The sequence below is a fragment of the Hyperoodon ampullatus genome (genome assembly GCF_949752795.1).
Source record: "Hyperoodon ampullatus genome assembly, chromosome: 11".
NCBI lineage: Eukaryota > Metazoa > Chordata > Mammalia > Artiodactyla > Ziphiidae > Hyperoodon > Hyperoodon ampullatus.
In genome coordinates this window covers 80894085-80914863 of record NC_136924.1, presented here as the reverse complement: position 1 = coordinate 80914863, position 20779 = coordinate 80894085, and the positions used below count along the sequence as shown (strand labels likewise).

The 20779-nt window shown below is 40.0% G+C and overlaps 1 protein-coding gene across 2 annotated transcripts in view; it reads right to left on the bottom strand.

Moving 5' to 3' along the window:
* ITPR2 (inositol 1,4,5-trisphosphate receptor type 2) overlaps positions 1–20779 on the bottom strand; it is a gene marked incomplete at its 3' end in the record, with an annotated part of 533638 nt that overhangs the window by 373523 nt on the left and 139336 nt on the right. For both annotated transcript variants that reach the window (XM_079715959.1, XM_079715960.1), the window contains exons 10-13: positions 20141–20185; positions 7817–7968; positions 2422–2521; positions 1727–1887 (exon numbers count right to left, since the gene is read on the bottom strand). In XM_079715959.1, the coding sequence (XP_079572085.1) occupies positions 1727–1887; positions 2422–2521; positions 7817–7968; positions 20141–20185 (458 nt within the window). The remainder of the gene's footprint in view (positions 1–1726; positions 1888–2421; positions 2522–7816; positions 7969–20140; positions 20186–20779) is intronic.

Here is a 20779-nt window from a genome sequence, read left to right as displayed (position 1 = left end):
AATGTTCAGCCTAGGAGCAGAATTGGTAAGTCATGGACTATTTGCTTCTGTGTGTGTGTGTGTGTGTGTGTGTGTGTGTGTGTGTCTGCGCGCGCATGCGCACATGTGCATGTGTGTTAGGAACACATGAGATCTACTGTTTTAAATTTTTATGTGCATAATACAGTATTGTTAACTACAGGCACAGTGTTGTACAGCTGATCTTCATCTCGTATAAATGAAACTTCATACCCGTTAAACAAGAACTCCTCATTTCTCCCTCCCCCCAGCCCCTGGCAACCACCGGTCTAGTCTCTGTTTCTATGAGTTAGACTATTTTGCAACATTATTAACAACAGCCAAATATGGAAACTAAATGTCCATCAATGGATGAATGCATAAAGAAAGTGTAATATACACCTATGATAGAATATTATTCAACTTTTTTTTCAGTTTTTGTATAATCTATTTTATTATCATCCAAAGATTACATATGCAGTTAAGAAAATGAACCAAATCATGCAGTCGGCTGTTCTCTCGGTTCTGACTCCCCACAGCTGTGATATTAGGAGAACCAAAATGTGGAGGTCAATACTTTAATGTCAGCAATCTGCACCCTCCCTCTCCATCTGTACACACCTATTTCATTCATCATCTTGACAGTTTGCACAAGAAAACTGTCCTAAGAATATTATTCAACTTTAAAAAATAAGGAAATCCTGTCACATGTGACAATGTGGATAAAACTGGAGGACATTATGCTTAGTGAAATGAGCCAGTCAAAGAAGGGCAAACACTACATGATTCCACTTACATGAGGAGAGAGTGCTTCTTTAACTTTGCTCATTACTGTCAAACTATGTCCCAAAGTGCTTATACCAATTATCATCTCACCAGCTGTGTATGAGAGTTCCAACGTATGAATGCCTGGGAAATTGGTAAATAGCTTTTTCTTTTTCAAATTGAAAGGTATATAGCAGACCATGAAGTGGAGAAATACAGAGAATGCTTGTGCTCTGGTGTGTTGGAAACCTATGGACTTTAAAACCACACATGATTAAATCCCCCATTTACTGTGTGACCTTACCTAATTTGCTTAACCTTTCAATTTCCCTTTATGTAAGATGGGAGTGATGTCCATCTCAGGGCTGTTTGAAGGGCTAGAGAAATATATTTACGGTGCCTAACACGGCACCAACATAAATTAGGGAGGAAATGATTGATGCTATCAATCTCATTCTCTGTCTCACTTATTTCCAAAACCAGAGTTGAAGAATCAAAGATCCAGTTTCTCTGAGGGAGTTACAAGGTAGAGAGGTACACTTTGCAGATTGTTTGCTGGTATTATATAACATGCTTGCTTTGTGGTACTTGAGCAGAGAAATGTATCTTGAATAAATAAGAACAGAAAAACACAAAACCTCTTTTAGGACCTTTAGAACTCCCAACTCAAATATCAAATCAAGTGCAGCAAAAGGCATCTCTTATGAAACATTTAAAAGGAAAGACCAGAAAGTAACTAAAAACAACTGTGTTCAAGCCAAGCTACAATGGAAAAAGTAAATATTCCACCAGATTTTAATGTCACCATTTTCATTCACTCACCAGGATCTGCTCATTCAGAAGCAGGTGTGCTGCTATGGAGACCATTCTACATATTCCCTTAGAGTCATTCATTCACCTGAGGTCTACTGCAAGAGTTGACAACTGACTGTATGATTTAAAAGTCATTTTAAAAGTCACTAACCTCCTTTCATTCTGAGTTATTGTGCCATTTTCCAGCTTTTTAACTGCGGTCGCCAGCACTTTATTTGCGTCATTGGCGAAGTCTAAGTCTCGGACCTCAGACAGCGGGACAGACACAATGGCAAAAGCTTCTTTATCTTCTTTTGTTTGGCAAGTTCCGATCTGCAATGTGTTTTTCCACTAAGATTAGTTGTTTTACTAAATAACTATGCAATATTCTTCAACTACTAACACATCTTAGTACTGTTTAAGAGATACAAAACAGGAGTAGAGAATCCAAACACAGTAATTCCTACATGCATCGTCCACTATGAAAGGCTGTAGGGACACAGATGTCCTGTGCCCATTTCCTGCCTTGTTTTCAAAGCCCGACTAGAAATGTATCCCTTTCACACATGTTCTTTGCTTCAGTTTCAACAGAGGAGAGGAAATGCCCTCCTAGAATCTTCTTCCCTTTCTATATGCTGCTCCCACTCTTTTGGTACCTCTGCTGCATCTTCCTGAATCACAGCCCGGCTGCAGTCAAGCCTCTAAGTTCAGCTACCTAAAGCAACTGGTAGGCATGAGTGCTTGACGAAATTAGTTGCAATAATCTCTAATACTGGTGAAGCTCAATTGTAAGAACATGTCAGTCACCCCCTAATCCTATTCACACAACATCTGGCTGAAAAGTAAACCATTCTCAGCAACATTTACCTTCAACATAACAGGCCTCTCTTCATCTGTGTCTATGGGGATGCTAGTACTGGTTACCCACGTGTTTGTACATAAATGTCTTAATCGAACGTATGAATTCCTAAAAGCAAAATAGTATTAAAAACACAGATTATAAAAAATTAGCACACTTACATATCAACATATTTACCAGTTTCATACATGATATGAATATAAATATATTTTTAGACTAGTAACTGACTCAAGTGTAGATCAGTCTGGTTTAAGGGGAATATCTGAACTATAGGCAATTTCAAAGCATGCAGTATTATTACATAAACCAGTGGTTCTCAAAATCTGGTCCCTGGACCAGCAACATCAGCATCACCTGAGAACTAGTTAGAAAAGCAAATTCTGAGGCTTCATCCAAGTCCACTGAATCAGAAACTCTGAGGGTGAGATCCAACAGGATTTTACCAGCCTTTCCAGGTGATTCTGATGCATACTAAAGTAAGAAGCACTGACTGTGTAACCATCTGAGTTAAAACTGCTGTCTGATTGTAGTCCCTTTTGTGGTTTAATCATCTGCACGTAAAAGCACATAGTGCAGTCGATCCTCATTAATCGCAGATTCCATACCTGTGAATTTGCCTACTCACAAAAATTTATCTGTAACCCCCAAATCAATACTTGGGCCACTTTGGAAGTCATTCTCAGACATACACGGAGTGGCAAAAAATTTGATTCCCTGTGAGGCTGAACAACATGATGCTCTTCCTTCTGGTTTCTGCTCTCATACTGTCAACAAGTGTCTTTCTATGGTCTGTTTGGTGCCATGTTTTTCACCATCTATTGTTAGTGAATTCATTGTTTAAAACAGTCCTAAGCATAGTGCTGAAGTGTTGTCTTGTGTTCCTATAGAGCAAGGCTGTGATGTGCATTATGGAGAAAATAACTCATATAAGAGATGCTTCATTCAGGCATGAGTTATAGTGATGACGGCCGTGAATTCAACGCTAATGAAACAATATATATTAAATAAGGTGTCTTTAAACAAAAACACATATAAAATAAGGTTGAGTATTGATTGATTGACAAAAATATTGTGCCCAGAGGCTTGCAGGAACCTAACTCTGCATTTCCCTTAGAAGCAATGGGTCAGTATTTGCTAATTCATGTTCCAGAAATAATAAGAATCAAGTATATGTGAACTGAGAGAGAGTGCATAAGAAAGGACAGCTAGAGCTTCATCCAGCTCAAATATTATCATTTTTAGTGAATCTATTATCATTATTTCTTTAACAAAATAGATAAAGTATCTATTAAAAGAAAACCACTGAGGTAAGTTCTCTGCCTTCAAGTTGCTGAAAGTTCAGTAGGAAAGATAAGATAAATAAATCATATAACATGAGGCAGAAAGCATTAAGGCCAATAAGAGAAAATCAAATAAAACGCCAAGGACTTCAGGGAAAGAGATTCATTCTCAAACATCATGATTCTTCTCATTCATAAAATGAGATAAAATAGAGATTGAGTTAATGCACTGAATAAAATGTCTTACAAGCAATTTTTGTTAGCAGTAGCTAGAGAATGGGTAACTGACCATTCTGGTGAATGCAGTGGTAGTCCCACACCTGGTCCCTCTCGTGGTGTTTCTAAAAGAGACCCCTGCAAAGATCCACCTTGTCGACTATCAGGTAAAATAAAAGAACATATTCTAGAGGAAATAATACCCACAGGACTAAAAAAAATGCTGCCAGAAAGTATAGAGTCTGCTCTTCCAGGGGAAAGCACTGTGAAACACGGTATGTTTGTAATAGATGTTCTGTTGCCCTGCACAGAGGTGCCTGCTATACCGCCTATCACACTTGCAACGAAATATTAGAATGCTTTATCAAGACGTGAACAAAGTTTCAAATAAATTAAGTGCAAAAAAAGAAATACAGATTGTTTCAAAAATCTAAAACAGCAAAGGTCCAATCCTTGTCCAAATAATCAGCAAAGGTCCAATCCTGAAATACCTCTGTATTACCACTTATCTTCTGCATGGAATTATACAGGAGATGTCACTTGGACTCAGTTATCTTCCTCATTGTATTGATATTTTAAGCATCTGGAAAGTGGGGCCATAGATTATTCAGCTCTGTGTCATTCTCCCTATTCTTTTTTTTTTTTTTTTTTAAAGAAGATGTTGGGGGTAGGAGTTTATTAATTAATTTATTTATTTTTGCTGTGTTGGGTCTTCGTTTCTGTGCGAGGGCTTTCTCTAGTTGTGGCAAGCGGGGGCCACTCTTCATCGCGGTGCGCGGGCCTCTCACTATTGCGGCCTCTCCTGTTGCGGAGCACAGGCTCCAGATGCGCAGGCTCAGCGGCCATGGCCTCATGGGCCCAGTTGCTCTGCGGCATGTGGGATCCTCCCAGACCAGGGCTCGAACCCATGTCCCCTGCATTAGCAGGCAGATTCTCAACCACTGCGCCACCAGGGAAGCCCCCCGTTCCCCCTATTCTTACTCCTGGACCTTCCACAACTGCTTATGGAGTCAACCTAGATGGCTGGGTTCCAAGCTAAAGAGACTACACTTGAGCATAATTTTGCAAGGACCCACACCACATAAATCCACTGTTAAAATCTTGATATAATCTGAATGTCTAAAATATGAAGGCACAGTAGCATAGTGGTTAAGAGTACAGATTTTGAGTTCACACAATCCAGGATCAAATTCCACTTCATGAGCTTGACAAGGATCAGTCAACCTAATCACACTGAGCCAGTGGTTCCCCAACTTGGCTATACGTTAGAATCACCTGGAAAACTTTTACAACCCTATTGCCCAAGCTGCGCCGCACACCATTTAAATCAGAATGTCTGGGAGTAAGAGGAGGCATCAGTACTTTTTAAAAGATCCCCAGATATTCCAACGCACACCGAAGACTGGGAACCACTGCTCCAAGCCCTTGATACTTAAAAGTCTAGTCCACAAACCAGGAGCATCAGCATTATGTGAGGGTCTGTTAGCAATGCAGACCTCAGACCCCACCCTAGACCAAGCAGATCAAAATCTGAGCTGCCATCAGATCCCCAGGTGGTTCAGTACACATTAAAGTGTGAGAAGCATTGATTACAGAGTGTAAAGTTTGAGAAGTATTTGACCCCGCATTGGAATCACCTGGGTACTGATTTTTAAAAGTAAAGCCTGCATCCTGCCCCCAAGACTCTGATTTCACTGGTCTTGGTGTGGCCAGAGCATGGAGAGGGCACAATGCTGCCCAGGTGATTCCAGTTTAGAGGCAACTTGAAAAGCACTAAGTCCTTAGTTCCTGATCTGTAAGAGTTGCTGCCAGCATTAAATAAGACGTTTATAAAGAAGCTGACATAGTGCTTAGCACATAGCCAGCGCTCCAGAGTTATAATAGTAGTCATTATTAAGTGTTAATTAGCATTAGCTTTAAAACAATTAATGACAAATGAATCTATGTTAATACAAAATTCTGTTCTATACTAAGAAGGGCTTCAGCAGTTCTGAAACAGTAATAGATGAACCCTTCCATATAAAGTGAGGCTCAGGGGCTTGTCTTGGGTCTAGTCACATTAGAGTAAGATCTTTCTATCATTTCCCTAAGCAAACTTTCTTGGTTACAGTTCAAGAAGGACTCTATTCTTGCTGAGTTAAAATCTAAAATGCATAGTCAAAGTAAGGATTTATTAAGATGCAATACTCAGAAGAGAAGGTCAAAGACCTGCATCAGGCCAAACCTTCAGAGGGGACTTCTTTACAAGCTTCTATTGGTACAACAGAGTGAGAGATGGCTCATATAAGGCCAAGATTCAGCTACATTTCTCCCATCCAAGTATAAACCAGGTCTGACTCTGCTTAGCTTCCAAGATCAGACAAGATTGGGCACATTCAGGGTGGTATGGCCGTGGACTCAGCTACATTTCTCGTGAATGAGAACAGCCATGAAACAGCTGAGGAAGTCCGAGGAGCAGTGTTTCTTGGCAGTGTTAGTACAGCAACTTTTTACCTCCCCTGAAAGTAACCTACACAATAATGTCTGCACTTTCAGCAGGTACCTTCAGCCTAACCACTGCCATCTGCCCAAGGCCGAGACAATCATGCTCTACCAAGGACAATTTAGAACCATTCCACTAGACCGGAATATATGGGCAAAACTCCTCTATGCATCTAGAGATCGCATCAGAGTGCTATTGCTGGAAAATAGACAGCTCTAGGCAAAACAAAAAAATCTTAATTAAAATAATCAAATCCAAGTGAAAAATGTAAAATACTCTCTTACATTAAGTTCTGACTCCCTCATTAACAATCTCCCTTCCCCTCCCTCGCTGAGATGGCCGACTGGTCTCTTAGCTGGTCCTTCAGCACACCTAGTAAATCTCAAGATTCTTCCACTCTGTGTTCCTGCTGCTTGAAACACTTCTCCCATATGGAGAGGATTTGACCCTTCAAATCATTTAGATCTTTTCTCAAATGTCCTAAATCAGAGGTCTCATAATAGAACTCCCCATACTCTTTTTCTTCAAAGCGTTCTTATTACCTGACCTTATATTTTATGTTTATGTGTTCATTGCCTCCCACTCCCATTTGAATTTAAGTTCATAACCAGTTTGCTCATGGCTTTCTTCCCAATGCCAAGGGCAATGCCTGGAATGGAACTGATGTTCAGTAAAGGTCTGTTGACAGAAGGACTTCCCTGGTGGTCCAGTGCTTAAGAATCCAGCTTCCAATGCAGGGGACGCGGGTTTGATCCCTGGTCGGGGAACGAAGATCCCACATGCGGTGAGGCAACTAAGCCCACGTGCCGCAACTACTGAGCCCACGCTCTACAGCCCCTGCCACAACTAGAGAGAAGCCCGCAGGCCACAAGGAGCAGCCCGCTCACTCTGGAGCCCGCGCCACAACTAGAGAGAAGCCCGTGGGCCACAACAAGGAGCCCGTGCACCACAAAAAAAGATCCCACATGCCACAACAAAGATCCGGAGTGCTCAACTAAGAACCAACGCAGCCAAATAAATAGATTTTTTTAAAAGATTTGTTGACTGAATGACTAAATAAATGAACAAGTGGATGATGAGTGAATGAAATTTGAAATTTGACATAATAAAAATAAATGCCATGACTATTAATGGAAAAGATCATTTTTTATTTTAGTAACCACAGGCCATATAAGTAATAAGAATAAATGATTCTTATGAATTTTTCAGAATTTCTTTTGTCCTGCACATTTGAATTATTTTTAAGAATAAAACAAACTATGTTAATCTACTCACAAAAGAGGAATGATTTTTTAACTCTTGTTCTTCACTTATGCTTGCTCTCTTTATATCACAAAAATTATACTAAGATTATGATTTTTATTCCTTACCTGCCAGTAAAATTATTCAGAGAAACACTACTGTTTAACCATATTTTTTTTTTACCTTGGGACCAGGCAGTCCGCTCTCTGAAGAGTTGTGGCATCCAGTTCAAAAAGGGATGCAATGTCATTTCCATGTGGGACTGAGACCAAAGTGTACATGATCTTCTCCCCTGCCTGGCGTTTCTTCTTTGAAGTTGGAAGATCTCCATCTCTCTGTTGAGGAAGTACAAGGTTTTTTTACTTTTATATGTGTCTTACTAAATTCTCCAATTAATTGGAAGATAAGTTTTAAATTTGCATTTATTTCTTCATTGGATTATAGTGATGTCCAGTTCACATCATCCAGAAAGAACAGATCGGGCCTGAGAGCCTTTCAGGTAATTATTATTAACAGTGATAAGTCACACACTCCAGAGGGGTGATTTGACCTGGGCAAATTATCAAGGCACTAACAGTCCCAATAGTTTTGATCCCTTCCCTGGTATTAAACCTATTATCACAGTAGTAATTTTGACCATTCCACATTTAAAACAAACACAGAGAAGAAGTAGTGTGTTGAATCATCTAGAGTTCATAAATTAAAGAGTAAGCATGGAAGTGTTTCAGAGTTCCTGCCTAACTCCCAAAAATCATTGGGATATTAACTTGCAGGGAAGAGGAATCAACAGCAACATCCCCATTCAGTTCATCGGCTCATTCCATTAGATCCCAGAACGTACTATAATGGAATATAAAGTGAAATCAAATGGAATAGAAGCCTTCAGGATGATGTGAAACTCAGTCAATATTTCTAGTACACTCCTACCATTTTAAGCAGAAAACAACACAAGACTGATGATTATGTATTTTCACTCGAACTTCCCCAAGTTCCAGCATCCCATGGAAGAATCTGATGTATAAGAAAACCAAAACATGATACAGCAAATGTAATATAAGCTTGGTAATAAAGTACATAAATATAATTACTTAATATTTATATAATTATATATATAAATTATATATATTTATATAATTATTAAATCAAATTAAATTTGAAAATGAGAGAGAAAAATTGTCATTGTACCATCACAGGAAGTTGAAAGAAAATAGGTGGGAAGGGATGCTCAAAGGCAAATGAAAGTCATCCATATCTAAAGACAAGCACTTCTTTAAAGGCTGCCATGACAATGAAATACTACACCTGATCATTCCAAAACATTCACTTGAAGCTCCATCCCAAGACTGTGAAAATCGTTTTCCTTGGATCAGTAAACCCTTGCAGTTTCATGCTGGTGTCTTCTGTAAATGGTGCACAAATTGGTAGCACCAGTTAACTGTGACTGGGCAGAGGAACTGCCAGTGTTCTTCAGAAGGAATAGGATTGCTATCTGCTAAATCTCACATAGGCTAGCAGTATCTGGTATCTTGTCATCTTTGATTTATATGTTATCTGCAGAGATCTAAGTTCAGACTTACATGAAGACAGGGCTCTGGAAAACTCTCCCCAGGTGGTTTAACCCTCATAACAGTTGTCTCTTACCAGCAAATGTGAACTATGTTCATTCATCAGAAAAAGGTATACTTAACTTACCATACACTAGAAGTGAGTATAGGGAAATAGGAAAGAAGGAAATGCAAAAGCAGTAGGCAAACCCCACTTCTGAATTTATACAAAAGTTCTCACAATACCAAAACCATTCCCTTGCAGGGGACATGGGTTCGTGCCCTGGTCTGGGAAGATCCCACATGCCGCGGAGCGGCTGGGCCCGTGAGCCATGGCCACTGAGCCTGCACGTCCGGAGCCTGTGCTCCGCAACGGGAGAGGCCACAACAGTGAGAGGCCCGCGTACCTCAAAAAAAAAAAAAAAAAAAAAAATTTAAGAGAGAGGAAGATGAGCATTATTTCCTTTAAATAAAGACATGAGTGCAGTTACCTACAGGAGATGAAGGATGAGGGAAGGAGCGAAGGAAAGAGGATGGAGGGGGGGAGGACCAGAGTAGAAAAAGGGGGAGGGAAGAAGAGGGAGAGAGGAAGGAGGGAGAGGAGGTGGAGAGGAGGGAATGAAAAGGGAAAAAGGAGGGGGGAAGAGGAAGGCAAGGGGAGCAGTGGGTGCTATAGTGAATGCTCAACCCCGTATTCAACTAGCCACACCTCAGTCCAAATTAACCAAAGCCAGCGGCCTGGTCTGCAGCCCTTAAGCACCGAATTAGTCACTCCTCAAAGGGCAGGCATGAACTCACGGTTAAGAACCTCCTTCCCTGGTGGCGCAGTGGTTAAGAATCTGCCTGCCAATGCCAGGGACATGGGTTCGAGCCCTGGTCCGGGAAGATCCCACATGTCACGGAGCAACTAAGCCCGTGTGCCACAACTACTGAGCCTGCACTCTAGAGCCTGCGAGCCACAACTACCAAAGCCCGCACGCCTAGAGCCCGTGCTCCACAACATGAGAAGCCACCGCAATAAGAAGCCCGCCCACCGCAATGAAGAGTAGCCCCCACTCGCCACAACTGGAGAAAGCCCGTGTGCAGCAACGAAGACCCAATGCAGCCAAAAATAAATAAATTAAATAAATAAATTTTATTTTTTAAAAAAAAGAACCTTCTTTAGGTCTTCTAAAAAAATTCTCATGGGTCAGGAGACCCATTTCACAGTGATCTGCATTGAGGGCATGGAAGTCTGTGAACTAAAGACAACAGTCTTTGAAGGGCAAAAACACCATCACATCCTGAGAGAGGAAAACCTAAATGTCTTTAAATAACCCAACAAGAGTAGTCTGGCCAGACAAATAAGTCGGGAAAGAAGGCTGCCTGGGTAACGTAACCGCTTAGGCTCATGGAATATCAAGCACGGGAAGGATCTTTATAGATCATCTGTGAGCTAAAAAGACTTCTTCCAAATAAATCTCTGGCAGCAGCTAGTCTAGTGAAATACTATAACTTGGGATTTACTCCTGTGGGTCTTGAAAACATTAGTCTTTAATTATTCCCTACTGAAATTTAGACAGCCTTTGTACAGTTTTGTTTATTTCCTATATTTCAACTCTCACAGTGGGTTGGGAGAAAGAGTCTAAAGAAAGAGAAATAGCTGGAATGAGAAAGAAGGAATGAGGGAGGGAGAAAGAAAGGGAAATGAGTGTGGACACTAGAAGAAAAATAGTAGTGTACAAGAAAAATATGACACCAAAGGCAATTTCCATGAAAGAAATAATTGATAAACTGGTTTTCATGAAAACGGGTTTCTTCTGCTCTACGAAAGACACTCTCAAAAGAATGAGAAGATGAACCACAGATTTGGAGAAAACTGTTGCAAAAGACATATTTGATAAAGAACTGGTGTCCAAAATATACAAAGAACTCTTAAAATTCAATAATAATAAAACAAATAATCCAATTTTTAAATGGGCAAAAGACCTGAACAGACACCTCACCAAAGATGACATACAGGTGGTAAATATATACATGAAAAGATGCTCAACATCAAATGTCATTAGGGAATAGCAAATTCTCTAATGAGATATCACTCAAAACAAAGAGATACCATATACACCTATTGAATGGCCAAAATCCTAAACACTGACAACACCAAATGCTGACGAGGATGTGGAGCAACATGAACTCTCATTCACTGCTGGTGGGAATGCAAAATGGTACAGCCACTGTGGAAGACAGTTCAGTGGTTTTACACAAAACAAAACACATTCCATACCATATGATTCAGCAATCATGCTCCTTGTTATTTACCCAAATGAACTGAAAAGCTATATCCACACGAAAACTTGCACAGCAGCTTTATTCATAACTACCAAAACTTAGAAGCAACCAAGAAATCTTTCAGTAGGTGAGTAGGTAAATAAACTGTAGGACATCCAAACAATGGAATGCTATTCAGCACTAAAAATAAATGAGCCATCAAGTTATGAAAAGACACAAAGAAACCTTAAATGCATCTTGAAAGAAGCCAATGTGAAAAAGCTACATACTGTGTGATTCCAAATATGATTTTTGGAAAAAGCAAAATTATGGACACAATAAAAATATACTGTGAATATACTGCCAGGGATTGGGGGAGGGAGGGATGAATAGGAAAAACACAGAGGATTTTAAAGGCAGTGTAACTATTCTGTATGATCCTATAATGGTGGATACATATCATTATACTTTTGTCAAACTGATAGAATGTACAACACTGAGAGAGAACCCTAATGTAAACTCTGAACTTTGGGTGATAATGATGTGTCAAGGCAGGTTTACCAGTGTAACAAATGTACCCCCCTGGTGCGGAATGTTGACAGTAGGCTGTACTTGTGTGTTGGCAGTGGTATGTGGGAACCCCCTGTACCTTCCACTGGATTTTGCTATGGATCTAAAACTCTCTTTTAAAACTGTCTATTAAAAAAAATAGTCTGAGAGAAAATATTTGTAAATTATATATCTGATAAGGGACTTGTATCCAGAATATATAAAGAACAATTACAACTGAATAGCTGTAAAGACAAATAACCCAATTAAAAATTGAGAAGGGACTTTGCTGGTGGCACAGTGGTTAAGAATCTGCCTGCCAATGCAGGGAACACTGGTTTGATCCCTGGTCCGGGAAGATCCCCCACATGCCGCGGAGCAACGAATCCTATGTGCCACCACTACTGAGCCTGCGCTCTAGAGCCCAAGAACCACAACTACAGAGCCTGCATGCCACAACTACAGAGGCTGCGTGCCACAACTACTGAAGCCCGTGCACCTACAGCCCGTGCTCCGCAACAAGAGAAGCCACCTCAATGAGAAGCCCGTGCACCACAACGAAGAGTAGCCCCCACTCGCCGCAACTAGAGAAAGCCCACGCACAGCAACAAAGACCCAACACAGCCATAAATAAATAAGTAAATAAATAGATAAATAAATAAATAAATAAAAATTGAGGCAAGGACGTGATGACATTTCTCCATAGAAGACATACAAATGGCCAAGGAGCACATGCAAAGGTGCTCAATATCATTACTAATTAGGAAAATGTACTAGGATGATTCTAGTCAAAGACACAGACAATAACAAGCGTTAAGATGTGGAGAAACTGTAACACTCATATATTGCTAGAGGAACACAAAATGGTATAGCCACTTAGGAAGAGTTGGGCAGTTCCTCAAAATGTTAAACATATAACCAGCAATTCTAATTCTAGGTATCTACCCAAGAGAAATGAAAGTATATGACCCCACAGAGACTTGCACTGAATGTTCATAGCAGCTTTACTTATACAAGCCAGAAAGTAGAAAGAACCATCATCCAAACGATGGATAAACAAAATGTGGTACATGCACCAAATGGACTATTATTTGGCCACGAAAGGAATGAAGTATAGATACATGGTACAACCTGCATGCACCTTGAAAATGTTATGCTAAAGTGAAAGAAGCCATGAAAGAAAGGCCATATACTGCATGATTCCACCTATGAAATGTCCAGAAAAGGCAAATTCATAGAGACAGTAGATCCAGGTTGCCAGGAGCTTCTAGTGGATACAGGCTTTCTTTTGGGCGTGGTAAAAATGTTCTAAAATTAGATAGTGGGTATGGTTTTACACCTCTGTGAATATACTAAAAACCACTGATCTGTAATTCTAAACATGAGAATTCTTATGGTATGTGAATTGTATCTCAATAAAGCTACTGAAGGAAGGGAGGAAAGAAAAGAAAAGAGAGGGGGGAGGGAGGAAAGATGGGAGAGACGGGGAGAGAGAGGGGGAGGGAGGGAAGGAACAAACGAGTGAACAAACTCACGAAAGCAATGACAGAAAAGTGTGTCGTTGCGTTGATCTCTGCCATGCAGCTCAACGTGAACATCCAGGTGTTATACTAAGATTTGGATAGCAAAGGAGCAGTTTTCCATGGAGGCTCTGAAATGTCACGGTGACACAGGAATCACACTTCTGCCTGACCCCGAATAACTGAGCCAAGAAGGTCGTAAGAAGATCCACACAATCTTCTTACGTAGGGCCCAGTAGAATACCACGTGCAACTATGAACTCCTTCCCAGTGGTAAAAATGGTGGTGACGTCTGAAATTGAAGATAATAGTCACTCTATGAGGAAGAAGGCAGAGAAAGAGGAAAGGGGAGATTTAAGAAGAGGAAGTGCTCATTCTGAAAGAAAGAAAAGGAAGTGTGTTGTTTATTACATCTTAACATGAAGACTTGGGGAGAAAGAGACGAGGAGAGCTACCGTCACAGAGAAATATTGTGAAAGAGGTCTTTTCTGGGTTTGGCAAGGCTATTGCGGCCAAAAGAAAGAACCACCAACATAATGAGTGTTATTAATACATGTGAGGGGAGACTGCCTCAGAATGTAAGAATGCAGAAATAATGGACGAGATCAGTCAGTTGTAGAAAAAAACTCAAAGGATTTTTGTGACTATGGAGGCACAGGGATTTGAGCACAAGTGGTTTAAATGGAGTATTCGAAAGGCACAATTAAAATATGATTTTAGCTAAGGAAAATAAAATCTCATCAATCACGTTGAACCATATTTGAAGAAAGGCTTTATTAAGGGAAGATAAGCATGTAACCTAAACAAATGGAGAGTCAATGAACAAGAATTTGACAGTTTCTCTCACTGCAGGCTAGGGTAGATGAAACAAATTAGTATTCCAGTTTTCCTGGAGGAATTCCATATCCCTGAAAGGCATGTGTGTCATCTAATTTCCTGAGCTCTCCATGCCAAACTTCTAATCATAATTTAGCTTTTGATACAGACTTTCCTTCAGAGAAAATGCACTAACTGACCCAAGGATTTAGATCTACTTAGCAACTGACAGTTGGCACTGTGTTTTATACATCAGTCATTTGTGAATTCATTTAGTGGAATCAATCCTCCTGTATGTACTGTCCTTTTCCCCCTTTTGAAAGGCTAATAAAATGAATTTTTTAGACTTATAAAAGGAGAGCAGATTCAGGTTGCAAGAGATTGCCCTCCTACCCTATCCCCCTTGGTAATATCTCCCTGTGGGAGATATAGTCAAAGACCTCTCTATTTTGACACTCTGACAGTGAACAATGAAAATCTTTTCCATAGAGAAACCTCACTTATTAGGGCTAGCTAAAAGAGGTCACTCTAAGTTGCTCATACTATTTAAGACCTGTGGTTTAATTTTAATTACCTAGGATAAGTGGAATGGACCCCCAAATAATTTGCTTAGGTCTTTGAGGAAAAAAGCTTTAATGAATAGATAAGTTCCATTTATAAATAGCATAACAATTGTTTAGGTGTGAATAAGAGCTTCTAACACATTTAGAAGTTTTTTAAAACAGTGCTATGGTCTTAAGCATTCTGCTATTAATCTCTTGTACTCTGTTAATTTGCTTAACAAGCTGTCATAGCAGTTTGACAGCAAACTTCAAGCCAGCCCCTTGGAATTTTTTAAATAATGAAACATGAATAATGAGTTATAAGTATACAGTTTTTAAATAAATGGATCAAGCTTCAAAATCAAGAAAATTAATATTATATTTCTACAATATGAAGGCAGTTTTGTTCAAAATTCTGTGCTTGTGGCTTTTGTTTACGAACCTACATCTCTATTTAAGTAAGAAAAAAGACCCCTAAACACTAGTTCTCTGCAGAGAATTACAGAAGCACACTGCCCTCCCTCTTTGCATCATGAAAAGACATTAAGGTACAACAGAGCTTAAACAGGTGTTAAATTTAACAGCATCTCAGTCTCCAAAACACTCTCAATTTAGGGAATGCAGGGCTGCAGAATGTTAACCTAGTCTGCTGGGCTTTTAGAAAACTAGCATTTTCACTTGGAAGGAAAGGCACACAGCCTCGCAGATTATACAAATTGAAAATCCCGTATGAGAAGCCAGAGGATGCTAATGGCTTGCCAGCTTCTCTAGCTCCTGGGGGCCCTGCCTGCGGCGCACAGCAGGGAGCCTCCTGTTACACCTTCTCTGTTGCCTCATTTGTGAGTCATCGCATTTTCAGCAGAGACATCACGTAGCAATTCTGCTGTGAAGAGCCAGAGACATTCGTTCGGTAAGAAACAATGTCTGTGTTTTCAGGGCCGATTCAGACCTGTGGCCACGGCAGCATAACAATGTGTAGGCATCTGTGTTTTGGTCCAGACCCTCTGGGGCTCTCACTGTAGACTTTATGGAACAGACACAACCCGGCCATTTAAAGCTGCAAACACTTCTCTTGCCACGGTTCCTTGACAATCGGGTGCTCTCAAACTAATTCCCAATATGACCCTTTTTTCTTTCTTTTCCTTATCATCTTACCACTGATGAATACATAGTAAAACTCAAAGAAATTTGCAGGTCTTCTTTCAGAATCTGGTACCCTCCCCCAAAAGAAAAATTCTACAGAATAGAATTTTCAAGTCTATTTCAGCAAAGTTTCATGCTTCCTAGAACATTTCTGTTTAATGTATGTTTTTGCACAAAGACGGATGGTTCTCAAAGGGAGAGAGTTTGGCTCCCCCGAGACATTTGGCAATTCCCAGAAACACTTTTAGTTGCCACAACTTGGGCGGGGGATGGGGGATGGAGAAGAGGGAGACCACTCCTGGTCTCTAGTGAGTAAAGTCCAGAGATGCTGCTAAACATCCTACAATGCAGAGAACAGCCCCACCACAGCCAAGGGTGATCTGGCCCAAATATCAATATATCAGTATTGCTGAGGCTGAGGATCCGCAGCACAGACAAAAGACATTCCCTGGAAAAATCAGATCACATTCCACATAAATAAGGTAATGTTAAAATGGGTGGTGTTATTCCAGAAAAATCTCCTTCGAAGAGCCATTTGAAAAGATGCCGGTTTTCACGGAGAAAAAACTAACGACTTTCAGGTTCCCAGCTGGGCTTGATACAGTTCCAATATTTACAGGGTCCCTGTGGATGCTGTACATTTGTAAGATTGGAAATAATAGGCTTCTTTGTAGAATAAATACAGCTATTTGGGTCTTAATGGGAGCTGTGACACACTCCGCCTCATTTCAGCAGCACTATCCATTAACCTCTGAAACTTCAAAACTGGAGGGCCACATTTGATAAAGGTTTCTAAATTACAGGAAAAATATTAACTGGATATTTAATAGACAACATAGGGAAAATTAGGAGAGAAAATAATTAGCAGGTCACAGGGAACTCAGTGTTACTAGAACCCAGATCTGAGGTGAGATAGCATTGTTTTGGGAAACTGATTTCATTTTTCACAGGCTACACTCTAAACGCTCCTGTTTTCTTTTTTTTTTTTTTTTTTTTGCGGTACGCGGGCCTCTCACTGTTGTGGCCTCTCCCGTTGCGGAGCACAGGCTCCGGACCCGCAGGCTCAGCAGCCATGGCTCACGGGCCCAGCCGCTCCGCGGCATGTGGGATCTTCCCGGACCGGGGCACGAACCCGTGTCCCCTGCATCGGCAGGCGGACTCTCAACCACTGCGCCACCAGGGAAGCCCTGTTTTCTTTTTTAGACAGAAACATCATTATTGCTAGATGGTAAATGGTGTATAAAATGAGAAGCCATATTGTTAGCTTTACTGTTCCATATTCTCAGTTTTATTTACTTTCAAGCTAGGGGTTTTAGAGAGAATGAAATCAGTTGGATGTGTCTCTGAGATGACAGATGAGATCCAGTCATAAAATTCTACAGCAAAAGCAAACCCACCTATGTTGTATGCAATTAAAGTATTGCTAGTAACACTGCTTAAACAGAGGAGTGCTCTTTCTCACCTTTAGGGGAGGATAAAGAAACTGTACTTGAGAATACAAAGGAGAAAAATTCAGCAAGTCTAATCAAAAGCTTGATTAACACAGAGGGTAAACTTCACCATGGATTTTCTACTTATTTATATGCTCTGTGCTGCTCCATAAACCTTCATTCACTGTATTCTCCCACTCAGCTCTGCCCAGAATCATCAGGAGCATCTCCAAATGGTACGTAGCCAAAAGGAGATGAGCCAGAGATTTAATTCAATTGCACAATTTGAAGCTTTGATATGATGACCTTTTAATAGAAACAACTTACATTTTTAGCCTACTAACATCTTTTATTCAGAGAGTTTTCCATTTGTCTGCTGGCATTTTATCCCCATGGCATGCAGGTGAGAGATGTAGGGCAAACATCCCCATCCTATCAGACAGGTGAAGAAAATGAGTCTCAGGAAAGCTATCTGACTGGTCCAAGGCTACACAAGGTCATGGTGGTGCTACAGTAGAGCTCCGCTGTCTCTACAGCATGCTCAAGAAGTCACATAGAATGTCACAGAAATAAACCTGGACAAAGAGAAAAGCAGTCCCCGACATCCGACAGCTGGCCTGGTGGTGTATGAGCTGACCTGACACTCCAGCTGGGCCATGGTGTTCTCCTAGTGAATATGGACAATTTCACAAAACAGCAACACCAGACAAGGTCACTTCATGACTGGAATGGATCAAGACAAAACACCACCACTCCCTAACCATATCTGAACACCGACAGACTGTGAACGGTGTTCAAGCCACAAAAAATGACAATCCCGCTCCTCTCCTCTAGCGAATATGAGCGACAGCTGCTTCTTTAGCAATTACAGACCTAGCCTGCCCTACCCACAGATAAAATGTATTAAGATACCTCCTCTTCCTAACAGCATTCCCAACCACAGCAAAGCCCCACTTCTTTAAATCTTCCCCAAAATCAATCGCACAAGCCCAATTCCTATAAGACGTTTTTTCTAACACCTTCTTACTGAGAAGCAGCACGGTTCCCCATAGTGTGCGTGCAGTGAGTTATAAACACCACTTGTATGGGTATTTTCCTGGTGGTCCGGTCTCTGGCTGGAAACCATTGAGACCATCGACAAGCTTATAGGAAGAACCAAAGAAACTATGATTCACGCTTTGCTTTTTAAACATGGCTACTGAGAGCATTTTCCTAAATTATAGGAAGGTAAGGACCCAACCATCCTGGTGCAGCTATTTGAAAACCAGGGGGAGAAAAGCCCACACAGGCAGATAAAATTGAATCATAAATAAAAGATCCAATGGATCTAACAAACCTACTTCTATATTTAAAGACATTTTGACACAAATTAAAGTTTTCACTGGGTCAGTGACCTGATACTTCGCTTATTTCTATTGTAAACATGATAGTCATATGGAGAGAGGAGTCACACAGGGTTGACTCAGGTCCAGAAATTCTTATTTGATCCATCTGCCCCATATCCTCCTAAAACGTAAATCTGTGCGCCAATGTAAAACAGTAGTCATTTTAATGAAACATTCCAACTGTTTCTATCAAAAAGCAGAATTTGGGGTGAGGCAGTAATAATACCTACCCATTCCAAAAGAGATGGCAAAATTCCTAACAAAACTGTATTATAGACTGTGTCTATTTTATGTCAAAATATCTGGCTAAATTGCTGTTAAAGAAATCCAGCCCTGCTGAGAGTCACACACAGAAAAAGCAGTAGACACCATGGGGCAGTGGATAGTAGCTGCAGGAGTAATCAAAAATATTGATATAACAACAATAATAAAAATGACTGATAATAGGAAACACCAAAAAAAAAAAAAAAAAGGAAACACCAAAGGATAATAGCAAACACCAAAAAAAAAAAAAAAAAAAAAAAAAAAATCCAGTGCATCATCCAGGCTTTATTTGGATCACATCAAAATATCCTGAATTTCTGAATTTTTTAATAAGTTTCAGGTGTACAGCATTAACAATTCGACATCTTATATACTACAAAGTGGTCACCACCACAAGTCTAGTTGCCATCTATCACCATACAGTTTCACCCATAACCCACCCCCATCCCCACTGGTAACTCCCTTCCCCTATGGATTTTTTATTGAATTAAATCATGTTGTCATTGTTAAGTCATATTCTTTCCAAATTATGATGAGATGAGCAGGATAAACAATAATAAGTATTTTTAATGAAAACTGGCTTTAAAATAAGATTGCGAATTTTTTTTTGAGTAGCACACTGTAGATTATTAGCAATTAGAATTATCTAGTTACTAAACACTTCAATTTCTCCCCATAAATAGAAACCAAATTATCTTGAATTGAAAAGGATTGTTCTGTTGTCCTATTTTAATATTATGCCACAATTCCATTCCTCCTTCCTAATTTCTATGAACTTCTGAAAACTAAACCTAGACCCACCATACCTCCCAAACCCAGTTGCCTTCAGCGATCTATCATAAGTGGACTCCAAGTCGCTGGAAATCTCCTTAAACACCCACTTCTGGTCATCTTCTTATAATCTAAGCTAAATCCTCATTTACTTTTTATCTTCAATCCACAGCCTCTACTTGAAGAATCTCTCTCAGAGCCCCAGTCTTCAAATTTTCTACTAACTTTTCAATTTGTTCATATAAAATATAAATAATATGCTTGTATTTGACGGGGAAAAAAAGAATTCTACTCACCACATTTTTTCCTTCATTTTGGGCATCTCGATAATCAGGGTTAAGCTAAAAAACAAAAAACAAAGCTAGTTTTGAATTGCTATTAAAAGCACATTAACAAGACCAGTGATCTTTAATTCCAGTACACTATTGTACACTTAACTAAGTTTAACATAAAAAGAGGCTAAGAAAGAAATGGTTAGTAAATACTTTCAAACCCTAGTTGCAGGAGACAAGAGTTAAAATGCCAAATTTATGGCCTTTGTTTGTATCATACAGTTGACATTTTTGAACAAGTGAGAGCTGACAGTCTCACCACCTCTTAAGAAGCATTCAAGAGAGTTCATTTTACCCACCACAAAATCTGCTATTGACCAATAATGCAGACACCAATTTCTAAAAATAGACCAAACGAAAGTTTTAACAATGATTCAAGATCATGCTCCACGTGCTATACACACAAGAAAAGAAAGTCAAGCAAAAGAGGATCTATATATCAGCTATGTCAGCTAATGCATGAGGACTATTTAAACTAACAAACAAGAACACATGTCTCAAACAGATGGAGAGATAGAGAACAGTACAGAGGTTCCTTAAAAAACTAAAAATAGAACTACCACACGACCCAGCAATCCCACTACTGGGCATATACCCTACGAA